Below are 18918 nucleotides of genomic sequence, written 5' to 3'. Positions count from 1 at the left end.
CCTCCTACAATTTTTGCCTCCCACATTTCTCTCAATAACTTATCCTATTTAGTCAAGTTGTGTGATCAATTTCTTTTGTCCCCAGATTGATCCACTACATTTTCATTAATTATCCAGTCTATCCATCTAATCTTCAGATTTTTCTGTAGCATCACATTTAATCTGTAGCAATACCAACGTATTTTTCATAATGCACATTACCAATGGGAGGGTGGGTGGTGGGTGGGTGGGTGGGGGTGGGGGGTACTTTGTCACCACACGAAAAAAATTAAAAAATTTGTTAATTTTCACTGACTTGTTATCAACATACTTTTTAAAAGCAATACTGATGAGTAAGTAGGGTATAGAAATGGAAACTAACTTTTAACACACACTTATCAATATCAATGCACTTTCAATAATATGGACTACCAATGGGGTGCTATTTTACTAATGGGATGGTACTTTATGCTGACAACATTCTTTTTATAGAGATATTGATGAATCAGTAAGGTCCTGAACCTGAAAATATTTAATACAACTTTCACTGTGGACAGTGACATCTGCTACTAAGACTTCAATTTTTTAACTGAAAAATTTAAAAAATTTTTGAAAGCTGGTCGAAGAATTCATTAAAAGAATAAATATTTATTTCAAATATTTATTTCAAAATTTTAAAATATGAAGTAGATGACTAGATGACAATATTTTCAAAAGGTGGGCATAAAATACCCTCCCCTTGGTATCGCGAGGATTAAAAAGCTTCTATTTTCTTCTTGTTTGAACTCTTTGTCATCCACATTTCACTTCTAAACAGTGCTACACTCTTTCCAGAAATGCTTTTTATGGTACCGGCAGCCTGCATTTTGTATTATTGCTACTTCAGACATAGTCATTTATTTTGCTGCCAAATAACAAAACTAATTTATTTGCAGTGTCTCGTTTCCTAATCTAATTTCCTCAGCATAGTTGAATTTAATTTAACTAACTTGCATTACTATAGATTTACTTTTGCTGTTAGCCATTTTATAACCAATTTCCAAGACACATTCTTTCCATTTAAGTGATCTTTCAAGTCCTTTGATTGCATCATCAGCAAACCTAAAAATAGGCACAGACTTGTACCACTCTCACTCATTGCCACCCTTCCATGACCTTCAACTCTTACTAACTGCAGTCTGGTTACTGTACAAGTTGCAGATAATCTTTCACTGACTATATTTTATACTTGCTATGTTCATAATTTCAGAGTGTATTCCATCCAACATTGTCAAAAGCATTCTCTTAATCTACCAATGCCTTAAATGTATGTTTGCCTTTTTTTAGCCAACCTTCTAACATAAGTCATAAAGTCAGTATTGCTTTGAGGTATTCCAACATTTCTCCAAAACTTAAATTGACATTCCCTGTGGTCAACTTCCACTAGTCTTTGCTTTTTTCTGCTTAGATTAGATATATCTTTCTTTTTTTTTCATAGATCCATAGTGAGGAGATCCTAACCGAAAGAAGACACACATTAATGTCCCTTTCATAAATTATAAGTGGAATCATCCTCATGGATGTGGAATAAGTAAAAAAAATATGAAACATATTTTCATTTAAGAAGTAATGACAATTGTAAGACAGACATTTAAATAGGTATACACTGAGCTGCCTAAGATAACTCTCAGGTTACTTTACCCATCCATCATGAAACAGAAAGCAGTTTGCAACACTTATCTATATTTGAGAATGAATTTTCACTCTACAGCGCAGAAAGAAGTAAAAAAAAATATGAAACATATTTTCATTTAAGAAGTAATAACACTTGTAAGACAGACATTTAAATATGTATGCACTGAGCTGCCTAACATAACTCTTCGGTTACTTTACCCATGCATCAAAAAACAGAAAGCAGTTTGCAAAACTTATTTCTATTTCAGAATGAATTTTCATTCTGCAGCAGAGAGATCACTTGTTTGAAACTTCCCGGCAGATTAAAACTGTGTGCTCGACCAGAACTCAAACCTCATAATTTTTCCTTTTTGCAACCAAGTATTCTGCTGACTGAGCAACCCAACTACAACTCACAATCCATCAGCACAGCTTTACTTCTGTAGTACTACTTCTTCTACCTTCCATTCTTCACAGAAGTTCTCCCAAATACCTTGCAAGACTAACACTTCTGCAAGAAAGGACACTGCAGAGAACTTCTGAGGACTATGGAAGGCAAGAGAAGTGGTACTTGCAGAAATGATGTTGTGAGGGTAATTTGTGAGTCACATTTGGATCACTCAGCCAGTGAAGCATCCCAGTGTGGCATACAGTTTTAATCTGTTAGGATGTTTCACTTATTTAAATGGAATACATTACTGCACTGAAGTTATGCAGAATTCAGATTTTGTGTAATACTCAAAGTATTTATTAATAATAATAATAATAATAATAATAACAATAATAATAATAATAATAATAACTGAAAGACCTAAGTAGAAACAAGGCCCCAGGACAAGACAACATTCCATCACAACTACTGATAGCCTTGGGAAAGCCAGCCATGACCAAACTCTTCCACCTGGTGGACAAGATGTATGAGACAAACGAAATACCATCGGACTTCAAGAAGAATATAATTCCAATCCCAAAGAAATCAGGTGCTGACAGGTGTGAAAATTAGCAAAATATCAGTTTAATAAGTCACAGTTACAAAATACTAACATGAATTCTTTACAGACGAATGGAAGAACTGGTAGGAGCCGACCTTAAGGAAGATCAGTTTGGATTCCCATAGAAATGTAGAAACATGTAAGGCAATACTGACCCTATGACTTATCTTAGAAGCTAGGCTAAGGAAAGGCAAACTTACATTTATAGCATTTGAAGACTTAGATAAAGTTTTTGACAATGTTGACTAGAATACCCTCTTTCAAATTCTGAAGGCAGCATGGGTTAAATACAGGGAGCAAAACGCTATATACAGCTTGTACAGATGGCAGTTATAAGAGTCAAGGGGCATCAAAGGGATGCAGTGGTTAGAAAGGGAGTGAGACATAGTTGTAGCCTATCCCTGACATTATTCAACCTGTACATTGAACAAGCAGTAAAGGAAACAAAAAAAAAAAATGAATTAGGAATTAAAATCCAGGGAGAAGAAATAAAAGCCTTGAGGTTTGCTGATGACATAGCAATTCGGTCAGAGACAGCAAAGGACTTGGAAGAACAGTTGAATGTAATGGACAGTGTCTTGAAAGGTGGATATAAGATGAACATCAACAAAAGCAAAATAAGGATAATGGAATTTAGTCGAACTAAATCAGGTGATGCTGAGGGAATTAGACTAGGAAATGAGAAACTTAAAGTAGTAGATGAGTTGTAGTTCTTTTACTTGGGCAGCAAAATAAATGAGAATGGTTGAAGTAGAGAAGATATAAAACGGAGAGTGGCGACGATGGCAAGGAAAGCGTTTCTGAAGAAGAGAAATTTGTTAACATCAAATATAGATTTAAGTGTCATGCAGTCTTTTCTGAAAGTATTTGTATGTAGTGTTGCAATGTATGGATGTAAAACATGGATGATTAACAGCTTTTGAAGCTTTTGAAATGTGGCACTACAGAAGAATGCTGAATGTTAGATGAGTAGATCATGTTACTAATAATGAGGTACTGAATAGAATTAACGAGAAGAGGAATGTGTTGCATAACTTAACTAGAAGAAGGGTTTGGTTGGTAGGATACATTCTCAGGCATCAAGGGATCACCAATTTAGTACTGGAGGGAAGTGTGGAGGGTAAAAATCATAGAGATGAATATGTAAAGAGATGAATACGTAAAGCAGATTCAGAAGGATGTAGGTTGCAGTAGTTATTCGGAGATGAAGAGGATTGCACTGGATAGAGTAGCATGGACAGCTGCATCAAACCAATCTCTGCACTGAAGACAACAGCAATAACAATAATAAACATCAACTGATTCTACTAAGAAATTCATTAGTGGAGTAGGAAAAGTTGGTGTTCAATAAGTTCTTTAGGCTGCTCTGAAACTGAACTTTATAAGTAGTTAAACTTTTTATGCCTGCTAGTAAGTTATTGAAAATGTGTGTTCTTGAATAATGGACAAGTTTCTGGATCAAAGTAAGTCTCCAAAAATCTTTAAGCAGCTTATTCTCATTTTTATTATTGATTCCATGAACTTGTCTGTTAGCTTGAAAATGAGATATATTAAGTAAGACAAATTTCATTACGGAATAAATACACTGGAAAGCAGTAGCAAATATGTCAAGTTCCTTGAACAGGCCTCTGTACAACATTCTTGAAGTCATGCCACAAATGATTCCTGTTACATGAAATTATCAAATTACAATGTGTTTGGTAACACATAATGTATAGGAAAGTATTTATTGTAATATGTGACCTTCACTTTAGTAATGAAGTACAATATGGTAAGTTATGTTAAGTATCTTCTGAGATTAAACAACAAACTTTAAATGTAACTTGGCTTACACCTGAAGTCCAAGTCATTGGGGAAAAAAAGGAAAAGAAAAAAAAAACATTTTGCAAATTATTATGGTATGTATTTGCAATTTCTTTTTTTCCTCATTTGACTATTTTTCTGTCTAATCAATGTGAGCACATGAAACTTTTTTTTTTGTCAGCTCCCAGAATCTTTTGACTATTGATGAGCAGCTCCACATGTCACATGTGGCATGGCTTGTAAAATATTTTTTTGGAGGTGTAGATTGTTGACTCTCTTCTCCATATGAGAACATACCATTTCTTGTCCTAATCCGTCACTGAAAATTTCCTTTTATTGGTTCTGCCTTCCTGGTAGTTGTCATGTTGCTGTGAAAATAAACAGATTATTCATTATGTTTGTACATGTGTCCAATGGGTATCTTTTTGACCATCACTTTCATTTGTATCCATGTGCCTTCTGGTCAAGATAATAAACTCCTTATTCAGTTTTATTATTGAATAAAACCACCTCCAGCTTCTTTTTATGTCTTTCATCTACTGTGACACTGTAGTGTAGAGAACTGAACAGGACAACACTTTTTTGTGCATATAACTTACAAATGTTACACTGTCTTAAAAAAAAGTGATGATAAAACTTATCTGGACTTGAAAACCTTCATTTTTGGTAGAATCCCCCCCCCCCTCAAATTTCCACCTGCTGTAACCATTTCCCACAATATTTCTTCAAATAAAAGGACTCTTGTGAAAGCATTATCCGTTAACATACTTGTAGAGGCTTCTCTTAATGCCTTTGGTAGTGTCTTCACTGTAGCAGAAGCAACATCAGTTTCCCTTGTTTGATCAATGGACAAAAGATGTATTCACCTAGGCAGACACAATATTCTGCCATTTTTTTCCTTGATAGTACTAATGTGTCTACCTTCTGCAGTAGTAAAATGCATAACTTCTTCTAAGATTTTTTTTTTTTTTGATGAAGCAGTCCCATGAATTCTTAGCGTAATAGTCACACAACCTGTCCAGGATCATGTGGAATTTTCATGATTTTCTATACTCAAATTCTGCTGCATTGTAGCACAGTACTCCACTAGGTTCCACCACAGTCAATAAAGAAAACAGCAGTTCTGTAGTCCTTCTCCATTTGGAAAGCCAGAAGACATGGATTCATCATCATGGGGACCCTCAATGTCTGAATCACTGTCACCTTTATGATCAGAAAGAGCTCCACCATCAAGTTGTTCAGGAAAGATTGATTCAAAACTCTGATCACTTGTGCTGACTTCACATGATGTTCTTTTGGTTATAACAGATAACATAGGACCCATGCTGCAAGTAAGGGATAAAAATACCTGAACTTATCTTAACCTAAACCAAATTTACTCAATTGTAGCTTTTGTAGTATTTCTGGCTTTTCAACACTGAGCTTAGGAGTGCAAAACTGTTAATTGTTGTCAGTACTTGCAAATATAATGTGCAGCTCAGATCAAAGATTAATAAATCATTCCAAAGGTGGCACGTATGCTAAGGAGACTAAAAGACCTCTCCCATGTATTATACATGTAGGATTAAAAAATCAATAAAGAAAAATAGTAATTTTCACTTGCATCAAATAATGCTTTTCCTTAGTAAGCTTCCAAATGCAGGTTTTGTATCCTGATCAGTATTAGCACTTAACATAAGGAATTGCATTTCAGGTAGAATCAACTAACTTTTGGTTCTGTAACATAATTTTGTTCATTAGGCCTTTCCATAAATGTAATATCAATGACCATTTTTGAGCAATTAGCTACCCTAATCTGCAAACAATTCATATTAGTTTTTGCAACCATGACTATAAATTGATAGTTCATATTATTTATACCTGTCAGACTCCACCTTCTTTGGAACACAGTTCATTAGATTTGTCTTAAAGATGGAGTCTGTGCATACCTTGTGGGAAATTAGTAATAATGTTATCTAAATAATCAGTATTTGAGAAGGGGAGGAGTCATGCAATACAAATTTAACAGCCTTAAAACATTATCAGTGGAATATTTCTTCAATTGTTCAATATGCAGAAGTTAAGCCATTGTCTAAGGAAGGAGATAAAGAAATACCATCAAAATTCCATCCCATTTCAATTTTCCAACATCCTTGAAAATTTTGGAAAAAATGTATAATCAGTTTCTTAACCATCTGACAGCAAATAATATATTGTCATAGTCACAGTTTGGATTTCTTAAACTACAGAAAGAATATACTTAATTTATTAGGCAATAAATTACAGGCTACTGGTACATTACATGATTTGTCAAAGGCATTTAACTATGTAAATCACTATATCCTTTCAAGTAAATCAGAATATTAAAGTGTAACAGGAAATGCTGGAAATGCTACAAAATGGTTCAAATCCCATATTTATGACAAAAAATGAAGGTCGTCACTATGCAAGAGACAGGTATTAAGCTATCAGGCATCATCTAAATGGGAAGTAATTTCATATGGTGGGAGGGGGAGAGAGAGAGAGAGAGAGAGAGAGAGAGAGAGAGAGAGAGAGAGATAAGTTTAGAACTTTTAAGAGTTTTATAAACATTATACGCCTAAAATTTGATGACAAACAGATATATGTCAGTGTTAAATTCTTGGCACTAAAGGCTGATAACAATTCAACTGGAAGGAGTATATCGCAGAACTGCGTAACAAATTCAACTGGAAGAAGCAAACCACAGAACTGTTTAAGTGCCTAAACAATCTATATTTGCAGTGCGAATGTTGTCAGACATTTTCCACAATGTTATATGGGATTATTTCTTGGTAAGCCCATCAAGACAAGCTCAAGTTTTCCTGGTCCAAAAACATGTAATCAGAATTGCTTGTGGTGTACTCTCTAGGATCTGTCAGATGCTTGTTTAGTGAGAACTATGGATACTGACTACTGCTTCCCAATAAAGATATTTCTTAATTACATCTATCATTAAATATATATCAGTTTTTCAAAATAACAGTTCAGTTCATGGAATCAATAACAGAAATAAGAATAATCTTCACGAAGATGTAACTTCAGTTCAGAAAGGTGTCCACTATTCAGGAACACTCACTGTCAATAACTCGGTAGCAGCCACAAAAAGTGTAACTACTAATAAATTTCCATTTAAAAGGAAGCTGAAGGATATATTGGTGACCAAGTACTTTTATTGCACTAAGGAACTTCCTAGTAAAACCCACAGGTGTGTATATGTAACTAATAATATCAAATAATGTGAGTATTTGTACAATCTGACTTCTGTACAAATTCAGTACAGTAATGTGATCATTGTAAATAATTGATATAAAATGATTTTTTTATTATATGATGCATGGTTACAACAGCCTAACACTTATCATGTGCAGTTCAGTTTATTGAACATATGCATATTTTGTGACAAATTATTTATTACCTTTTAATTAAAAATACATTAAGGTTGCTGTTTACATTCATTTTATTCCACATCCACAAGGACCATTTCACTTGGGATCTGTGGAAGGTACATTAGCATATTTGCTTTTCTTTGTAAATATTTATTGTTTCTTCTAGTCTTTCTGACACGTTCTGCACCCTGGATGATCTCCCCACTATGGAGCTATTGGAACAAAAAATCAAATATAATCTAATTTCTAATCTAATAAAAGCCCTTGAGATGTATTGGTCTGTGTTTGTTATTTCTATACTAAAAACAATATGGATTATGACACTTGTGTTAGATTTATAAGATTCCTCATCATGGACAAAACTTTTTCTAAATATATATTTGCTTCTATAAGCCTACAATTACAACATTCACTACAATCAATCTTATGTAGTTGAATTCTATATTAAGCTCAGTCTAGTATAAACTTATACCTACCTTTGAAACTGTAACTGAATCTTTAACAAATACCCTAGTGTATTAATTTTTTCTTTACATTTCTGTACATAATGTCTCGAATATCCTAGTGCCCAATTTAGCTGCCTGTTAATGAATGATCTAACACACACACACACACACACACACACACACACACACACACACACACACACACACACACACACACAGAGTGAACAGTTACAATACATCAAAAATGTTTTAATTTTGACAGTTTATTGTTGATGCATGTAAAATTAGCTGGCAACAATGTAACTCATGGTTTCAATAATTCTTTTTTTTTTCTTTTGTCAGTCTTACAACTTTGAATGATGGAAGTTTCTGAACTATAGATTTTCTGTACAAAAAGGAGCTGTTTCCTAACTGTACTCATACCTCAAATCCATTAGTAGTATTATTCAAACACATCACATTTTTAATTATGTTGCTCACTTGCTCACAAAGAAATTTTTTTCTTTTTAATTTTAGTGCATGCCATTTCTTGTGTGCAAATTTTGATGCAGCTTACCTCATTTTTAGAACACAGTAGCTTGATATTAATAATGGTTTTCTGTGTTTTTTTTTATTATCACACAAAACTGTGACTAAATTAACATATGAGGGACTGTAGAAGCTATGATGTTTATGCCATTATTACATATGAAGGATAGTCATAAAAATTTTTATTATTGCCTGGAAAAAGTCATGCTGTGACCATGAAACGTGGTTATGGTTTTAGTCCTCCACTAGATGTTCACCCTTCAATGCAGTATGTTTTTCCCAATAATGGATGACCTAGCAAAGAACTTGATTGCCGAAGTCTGCATTTGGCTGTTCAGTAAAATTTGGTGGCTCAGAGAAGCAGCTTTTGTGACTGTTCTTGTGCAGAATAAGCTGTGGCACTGTTGTGGAACAAAAGCATGCCCTTGAACAACTTCCTGTGACATTTCTTCTGAACAGCCTCCTGTAGCCCCTTCAGGTGAGTGTGGTGGTATACTTTTGTGGAGATTTGCCCTTACGAGCATACTCTATAAGCACCTCACCATGGCTTTCCCAAAAAATGCTCAACTTCACATTGTGATGCTATGAGATATTCTTTACAACCTTTCCCTATAGTGGTCGGGTCTTCGATGGCCGTGGTGTATCTATGTGTTTACATTGCTTACTTTGCTCTTTTGTCTCAGGGTCACAGTGACATACCCATGGTGATCAGGTGGCTAAAGAAGTCATCTGAACTGGCCTGACACAGCCACAAGATTTACATTTCCACTGGTGGTCTGATTGAGAGGGCTTTTGAATTAGTGTGAGCAGCTGCAGAGCCCAGCGGGTAGCAACTAGTTTGATGATGAAAATGACATGTAAGATGTCGAAAACTGATCCATGACTGACATTCTCTTTTCCACTACTGCCCTGACTTTGATTCACTGATCTTCAAGCAGAAGAGCCTTCAATTCTCTTGTAATTCCCATTTTTTCGCAGAGAGATGGTCTGTTATTTTGTTCTTTATCATTCAGACTTGTTTCTCCACACCAAAAGTGTCACCATCATGTAATCACTGTGTCATAAGACTGTTTACTGTTGCTTTACTCTTGCACAAACTCAGCACTGATCACTGCAGTATCATTCCCCCTAAAATGTATAAAACAAATTATTGCACGATACTCCACATTATCAATGGACTCCACCATTCCGCTGTGGTTCCTCTACTCATATGCTACAGTACTGTAGCTCAGGGATTTCACTGCACTGTAGGACTGTTTGCATATTCTTATAAATAAACAAAAAATTATTACATAACTTTTTTTTCTCAAGGTGATAATTAAAACTTTATAACTGCCCATTGTATATTTCCACTATATCTGCATTGCTGTTTCATACTACAAATTTAATGGAATAATTATCTCTTTTTCTGGGAACAACACTCCTTGGCAGATCAGGTAATTACGTTTTATCATGAATTATGAAAAGATGTTGGCTGTTGACAATGGCTAAATACCCCAATGATTGTCACATTTTGTCGTAGAAAATATGTAATTGTCTACCCACTTCTCCTGTTCTTCAATGGCTTTGATGATTCATCAGACCTGAAGCTGAGTTATTAGTTCTGTTTTAAATAGTTTCATCTTTCATTTTAAGAAAAAATTTAATAGTCTGTGCTTTTAACATCATCTTAGAACAGTTACGTAAATAACAATATGTTCCAAATGTATACTCACTCTGTGATAAGCTACATTTGTAAGTCCTCTATCTAGATCTGGAAGGCCTTTTAGAATGTCACCTAGTAGAGGAGTAACTCTGCAGTTAGGGTTGATCAACTCCTGCACGGCATCCTGCCGCCTCAGGAGTTCTGAAATATCACGGGAAGGTTGTGACAGCCATTGTTCCAGTAATCTGTAATTTCCATAAAAATTAAAGGTTAAGGAGAATTTCAGTGTTCTATTTCTGTTAATATAATACAAACCAATTTTCCTTTTTTGTCTCAATAACTACCTTTTTCTTCTTTACATGAAAATAAGGAGACTTTCAAAATAATCAGTGGAATTTCAGTACTGTATACCATATAGAAAGATGTTAAAAAATGGAAATTTCTGGATGAAAAAATAAGCACAAAATTGAGGACATGCAATCTTTTCTCTGTGGATGAATAAGTTGTGCCACATAGCTGCACATAACAGGTCAGAAAATCACAGTGCCTTTTGAGGTTTGTAATATAGATTTAAAACTGTCATTTGAACATTTCACTGTTTGCTGGTCGCTATCAGCTAATAGACAAATATTATGTTTAGGAGGATGGTCAGGTTCACCTCTACTTCGGCTGCCTGACTTTAACTTGATGTTTTTATAGTGACTATAGTAATACACACCAGACGGCATGCTAAATGGAGAGGACAGAAATGGCATAATTCGGAACTCTGATCCTTGTTATAAAAAGGAGTTGATTACAGGCTACAATTTGGTAAAACTAGGTAAAAGATTGTTGGCAGGGAGCATAAATTACCAGTTCACAAAAACAAAGAATATACAGCACACACAGAAAATATAAAAAAAGATTTAAAAAATCAGCACCCCTGGGGCATGGAACTGCTGAGAAAGCTGTGATTCACTTGCTAAGAACACTGCACTGTACTGTAAACTACACTACACTGAAATTCGCATTAGCTTGTGGTGGCTGACATGTAGACTGCTACATCATCCCCCCAGGCAGAAGTAGAGTGTCGCCATCAAGGAATCCCACCGAGAAGTACACCTGGAGGCCAGAATGAGTCATCGACATTGGAGGAGCAACTGCATTGGGAGGCAGATGCTGCAATGGTGGCACTTGCAACATAGCATCTCCATCCGAGGTGGGCAGACGCCTCCATTGAGCCACTGTCATTGGTGTGGAAGATATATTCTAGTCAGACAATTATAGCCTTGCTGTTCACTATAATTTCATTTGTTTGTGTAAGTCTTTAGAAACTTTATATGGGCCAGAATATGGGGCTTGTAGTGGCAGTTAATGCCTTCCATGCAGAGAATAACATGTGTACAATGCTCGAGATACTGGTAAATGAAGGAAGGCAGTGTGTCATGCCACAAAGCTTCTGGAGGGTGGGTCCTGGAAACATACTCTCTCATGTGATGCAAAAAATCTGGCTTATCTTACGTGGCTATCTCTATTACATCTGTGCTGACAAAATCACGAGGGAGGTGTAATGTCTCACCATAACCCAATTCTACCAATTATGAACTGATGTCATACTTGAATGTTGTTCACAAGCTCAGTAGTACCACTGGTAGTGTTGATGACCAGGTATCTTCGTGGCATAATGGCACTGGCTTCAAACAATTATGCCAGCATTTGATCATCCCACTGCTTTCTGTGTGGTAGCAAGTGGTCTTATTGTGGGTATAAACACAAAATCAGCATTTGATCATCGTGTTGCTTGCCTTGTGGTAGCAAGTGGTCTTATTGTGAGTGTAACAACAAACCTTAGGCCTCTAAGCAAACCATTCTGATTCAAACTAACATCTGAGGTGATATGCAGCAGACATCCAAACCTCATCAACCATGTCAAAGTAAAGGCGAAAGCTTATGTCTCGACTGTGACATTATCAACCAGTACTGCTTCAGGCCAATGGGTATAATGGTCAGTCATCATTAATAAGTACCTCTCCCTGTTCAGTGGAGAAATCAGTCCAACAACATCCAATTATACATGGGGAAAGTGACTGGTGGTATCTGGGAAGTCATCAGTTGCGGCTTGGACAAGGCAGTTAATCTTGCACCATTGACACTCGAGACATGATCTGACTCATTCCCAATAGTCTTTCTGCTTGTCCAGGCAAACAAAATTCTGAGACACTAGATGAAAGGTTGGATGCACTCCTAGATGGCACAACTCATGGATGTTGTTAAGAGCTTGCTTTCTGAATGTTGTTGGCAGGAAAGGATGAGATCGATCACAAAAGACATCACAGTACAGATGTGTATCTTCTCCTGGTATGTCCATGAGCTGCAATGTCAGTGCTGATGTTAGGTTGTTGTCATTCACACTGAACTCCTTGGCTTCCCGTTGCACTTGCGCAAGTGCAAAAAAATCTATTGGACTCGAGAAACTGCTGACCCATAGCAGACAGTCTGAAATGACATTATTAATTCCAGATACTTGTCTAATGTCTGTTGTGAACTGGGCCACAAATTCAAGATGATTAAATTTCCAGGGTGAATAGTCTGCACTGTTCCATCATGATGTAAATGTCAAGGGCTTGTGATCCACATAATTTGTAAAGACTTGCACTTCAACTTGTGGACGAAAATAGCTAACCGCCTGGTACATGGGCAGAAGCTCATGGCCACATGTACTCCATTTCCTTTGTGAAGGTGACATTTGTGCGAGTAACACATCAGTGGCTGCCAGTTATTATCCACCCATTGTTGGAGTGCCACACCAATGGTTGGTTGGCTTGCATCCACGACAGTAGTTAGTGATGTAGCAAGCTTCAGGTGGGATAAAAGCACTGAGTCAGTCATGTTCTTCTTTACAGCCTTGGGCCTTGCTAGCTGTGGTATTGCTTCTACCTCCTCAGTCAGAGGAAACAAGCCCACAGCTGAGATCTTATGACCAAGAAACATCACTTCTGGCTGCCCAAAAACACACTTGGCTATTTTCAGTATGGCTACATACTGTTCTAGTCATCTGAATACCTAATGCACATGCTGAATATATTGTTCCACATTGGCAGAGAACACCAGGACATTGTCGAGGTATGCAAAGCATAACAGTATTCCTTGAAGAATGAAATCTATAAATCTCTGCCACGTTTGAGCTGCACTGCATATGCCAAATGTCATAAACATTCTCTCATATAAACCAAAAGATGTGATTATGGCAGTACAGTACAGTCTCGATAGTTCGAGGTGAACGAGACCGGAACCACCTCAAACTATAGAAAACTCGGAATATCGAAATTTAAATGGGAAAAAGAAATATTATGATATTGTAAGTAATGCAGGTCAAAATATGGACTTTATTAAAATAAAAGTATTTACACATGCATTTGCATTGGCGGAATAACAATAATTATTTATTTGGACAAGTAATAGTGAAGTGTCTTTTGTTTGGTGAAGCTGCAATGATTCCTCATGGAAATGTCACGCCACAGTCTCAGAAGCAGTAGGTCAGTTGGTGTCGTCTCAGACTGTTGTTCCATGTAGCATATGGTGGCCTCGAGAGCAGCGTAGCCATCGGTGTGACTCATCATCGGTGCAGCCTCTGCCTCGTCATCCTCGTCACTCTCACACTACGATGGAATGTTAACCATGTCAACTATAGAAGAGTCTGTCACTCACAACTGTTCATCTGAATTTAACCACTCGCCTACTTCCACCTCTTCTGCCTCTTCACACTCTGGCAATCTTCTGATTAAATTACACAATGGTTGATCGTCCTCATCTACTAAATCTTCAGTTTCTCTGTCGGGCATACTTTCCTGTGGAATTTTCCTCCATGACTTAGAAATTGTGTCTGACTTTCTTTCACTCCAAGATTTGCTAATCCAGTACACGACGTCCTTCAAAGTCACTTTCTTCAAAGTTCCTACAATGCTTTCGTTGTCTTCGGAATGCAGGATTGACTGTAGCAATCACCATCGATACTTTTCTTTTTTTAGACATTCCAGAATGCTCTGATCCATGGGCTGAATGAAACAGGTAGCATTTGGTGGAAAGAACAAGGCACAGATACAATCGCACTGCAGTTCTTCTGCACTTGGATGTGAGGACACATTATCCATGAGCAAAATTGCTTTGCATGGCAGTCCCCTTTCTTTTTAAAAAATTCTTTCAGTCAGGTACAAACGAGTTAAAAAACCAGTTCTTGAAGATTTCCTGACTCATCCAGGCATTATTCTGATGTGTATAGACAACCAGAAGAGCTAAGATGGATACATTCTTGAATGCTCTTGGCTTGACAGACTTCCCAATCACAACTAGTTTTAGTTTGTGGTCTCCAGTTGCATTTGAAGCTGCCATAACTGTGAGCTGCTCTTTGCTTTTTTTGGGCCCAGGAGCATTTTTTATCTTCACAAGAAGCAAGTGCTCTCGCTGGTAACATTTTAAAATTTAGTCCAGTTTCGTCACAGTTATATATTTGTTCAATAGACAAATTTTCGTTATGATTTTTTTAAACTCGACAATAAATTTTGAAATGACCTGAGCGTCACCGGAGAGTTTTTCTCCACATACGTCTAGTTGACGCACTCCATACCTCTTCTTCCACTTGTCGATCCAGCCCACACTAGTGGCGAAATTGTCATCTCCTTCCTGCAGCTGGTTTCTGAAAAACAAAGCTTTTTCTAGCAAGATTGGGCCAGAAATCGGAGCACCCTTCTGTCTCTGTTGGGTAAACCACATGAACGATGCCCCTCTTGTTTTTTTGAAGTCTGACTTCTTTACGAGTATACTTCTTCAACTGAGAGATTCGTGTGAGCATTTCTGTGAAGAAAACTGTTCCAGTTTAAGTCGGTTTCTTCGCCAGTCACCAGCAGTAACTTCACTGACACCATATTCGAAAGCAAGTTTTTTTATTGTTTCTCCTTTGTCAAGTCACCTTAGTGCTTCTAATTTTAGATGCAAAGGCACAAATTTCCTCTTTTTTGTTACAGCATTCATCTTTGTAAGGTGTACAACGGAACACACAGTCAAGAAACAAAACGACACACAACACTGTACAGTACACATACTGGGAACTACAGCAGCGTATGAACTCCCCAGTTTTGATTGGTAGCAGCCAGCAGCACTTGGGATATTTTGTGCCATACTGACAACAGATGTTCGTGCAACAGGGCAGCGAGCTAATCGTTGGTGTTGATTGCATTGTTGTCTACTTTGTCACTGAGTTGTACTCTCCCTATCTATCTTTTGCAATGATATTTTTGTTATTTATCTATTTATCATGTCAGTAAAAAAAAGAAAGTAGATCATTGCAACCTTTTTTTTTTTAGGCTCTACTGTAGTGGGTATGTCTTCCATGGCTATCAGTTTCTGAGTATATGCCTTCACCCAGTCCAGGACAGTGAATACAGTCACACCATGTAGAGCATAATTATAATCGCCTGCAAGTGGTACAGGTTATCTCTCAGGCACCGTTCACAAGTTAAGTGCATGACAGTCAATTCCTGGGCAATAGGCTCCAGTTTTATTTGGCAGCAAAACATAATGCTGAGGACCACAGGCTTTTAGACAGGCACATCATGTCTTCACATATCACAGAATCAAATTTGGCCTTCATTACTGCTGAGCAGTCTGGAGTCAAATGTCTTGGCTGACATTCCACAGGGGGTCCACTGTTGTCTTTATGTGGAGCACTGTGCCATGGGGTATGCACTTAGGAGCACCAGAGAAACTGGTCAAAGTCGGGTAGCTGCTCAACAACTCTACTTACTCACCCCCAGAAGCATGCAACAACTTGGTGCTGTGAACTGTTGTGCTGCAGTAGAAACTGGTGACCACTAAGCCAGTAACACCAAGTGAGCATTCACAACGTCTGGAAGTAGTCGACAGTGCTGTGCCAGGAGGCCTGCTCCAACAATCACCTCAGTAACCACCGCAATAATGAAGTCCCACGTGTACGGGTGGCACAGTCCAAAGTTGGGCTCCGTTTGCTGAGCACTGTACATCATGACTGAAGAGTTGTTAACAGCAGGCAGACAGAAGGCATTTGATGGTCAGCAACAATGCATGGATGTCGGAGTCAGGATGTTCATATCTGATCCAGTATCTATTCAGAATTTCATGCCAGGATCTCTGTCCGTTACAAATAGGCGCTTGGCGTATGTCTAGCAATTGGTTCTGCCTTCTACCAGCTACCACTTGCATTTGGGTGAGAGCATGTGATGAAAACTTCTTTGCATGATCACCAAACTGGCAGCAGCACCAGCACATCTGTGCATCACTTTGTGGATCTGTGGCATCAATAGAAGTTCTACACTTTTAACATTTCCATTGCTGACAACAGTGCACTGACCTGGGTGCACAACAGTTCAACACAGTTTGCTGCGAGTGGGTCATGGTCAGCCCCTGCTATTGTTGTTGCAGTGGTTGCACTCTTGTCCCATACCGTGACTGCACTGAGCTGTGCGGGCGCAATTGCTTTTTGCATTCAATTGGCCAGCTGTGCCATGGCGTCCAACAGCATGCCAGTCTGTGGGACAATTATGGCATTTATCTGTGGCAGCAAATGACTGCTAAAAAGTGGCCACTTGTGATATCAATCGTGACTTGAACTTGGTGTACGAGTCGATTTCCGGTGGCGCAATAATTATGTCTTGCACCTCAGCAGCAAATAATTGGTTGAGCTGGCTTACTATAAGTGTGAACTTAGTTAAGTCATCTATTATTCTTGCACAGCCAAAGTTTCCTTTACTTTTATTTGCACAAACCAAAGGATGGGATTACCTGCCCAGAAAGATGACAGATGGACTGCTATTCTCAACACTATTGGTTCTTTGATCATCATGCGATTCAACTGAGATTCTGCTGATCATGTTAAGTTAGTTCAGTATAAATTACACGGCTGTTCCACAAAGAGATTAACACTGTTTGAGCTTTGATAATTGAGGAGGTAGTAATGATAACCTGATCTAGTTGTGATTATTTGGTACTCCTGTGACTTGTGTTGTAGTGCCTCTAGAATTTCGGTGAAAATTCTAGAAACACTCGGCCTTCAACTGTATCGAACACCCAATATTTGAGGTACGAGTGTGGGAGAGTGAGAATGTTTCTACCGATCCACCTGTTTCTATTTGCAGGTTGGAAGTCCGTTATTAGAAGACACTAAGAGGGGCGAGTCACTGGCGATGACAATTGTTTGCCGCCAGCGCCACAGAAGATAAGGTGAAAACACAAGGAATAATTATGTAGTATTCTTTGATGTGTTAGTGTCTGTGCTGATTGCAAAAATGACTAATGAACAATTGAATATGCACATTCATGTATTCGACTTGCTTGAGACTAGAGACTTTTTTTTTCACATCTTAGTTCTGCAAGAGGCAGGACGCATGTGATGTCCATAAATTACTGGATTATTACTATGATATTGATTTGTACTTGAGGACAATACTATGGAAATGGAAGAGGATGTAGATGAAGGTGAAATGGGAGATATGATACTGCGTGAAGAGTTTGACAGAGCACTGAAAGACCTGAGTCGAAACAAGGCCCCGGGAGTAGACAACACTCCATTAGAACTACTGACGGCCTTGGGAGAGCCAGTCCTGACAAAACTCTACCATCTGGTGAGCAAGATGTATGAGACAGGCGAAATACCCTCAGACTTCAAGAAGAATATAATAATTCCGATCCCAAAGAAAGCGGGTGCTGACAGATGTGAAAATTACCGAACAATCAGTTTAATAAGTCACGGATGCAAAATACTAACGCATATTCTCTACAGACGAATGGAAAAACTGGTAGAAGCTGACCTCGGGGAAGATCAGTTTGGATTCCGTAGGAACATGTAAGGCAATACTGACCCTACGACTTATCTTAGAAGCTAGATTAAGGAAAGGCAAACCTACATTTCTAGCATTTGTAGACTTAGAGAAAGCTTTTGACAATGTTGACCGGAATACTCTCTTTCACATTCTGAAGGTGGCAGGGGTAAAATACAGGGAGCGAAAGGCTATTTACAATTTGTACAGAAACCAGATGGCAGTTATAAGAGTCGAGGGGCACGAAAGGGAAGCAGTGGTTGGGAAGGGAGTGAGACACGGTTGTAGCCTATCCCCAATGTTATTCAATCTGTATATTGAGCAAGCAGTGAAGGAAACAAAAGAAAAATTCAGAGTAGGTATTAAAATCCATGGAGAAGAAATAAAAACTTTGAGATTCGCCGATGACATTGTAATTCTGTCAGAGACAGCAAAGGACCTGGAAGAGCAGCTGAACGGAATGGACAGTGTCTTTAAAGGAGGATATAAGATGAACATCAACAAAAGCAAAACAAGGATAATGGAATGCAGTTGAATTAAATCAGGTGATGCTGAGGGAACTAGATTAGGAACTCAGCAGTAGTTAAGTTTTGCTATTTGGGGAGCAAAATAACTGATTATGGTCAAAGTAGAGAGAATATCAAATGTAGACTGGCGATG

The 18918-nt window shown here is 37.8% G+C and overlaps 1 protein-coding gene across 3 annotated transcripts in view; it reads right to left on the bottom strand.

Moving 5' to 3' along the window:
• Positions 1-18918, bottom strand: part of LOC124787822 (DNA mismatch repair protein Msh3-like) — a 344981-nt gene that overhangs the window by 166524 nt on the left and 159539 nt on the right. For all 3 annotated transcript variants that reach the window (XM_047254753.1, XM_047254755.1, XM_047254754.1), the window contains one exon: positions 10503-10677. In XM_047254753.1, the coding sequence (XP_047110709.1) occupies positions 10503-10677 (175 nt within the window). The remainder of the gene's footprint in view (positions 1-10502; positions 10678-18918) is intronic.

Source organism: Schistocerca piceifrons, chromosome 3, assembly GCF_021461385.2.
Source record: "Schistocerca piceifrons isolate TAMUIC-IGC-003096 chromosome 3, iqSchPice1.1, whole genome shotgun sequence".
Taxonomy (NCBI): Eukaryota; Metazoa; Arthropoda; class Insecta; order Orthoptera; family Acrididae; genus Schistocerca; species Schistocerca piceifrons.
Note: the sequence above shows the minus strand (reverse complement) of the source record. Positions and strands in the feature narration are given on the sequence as shown.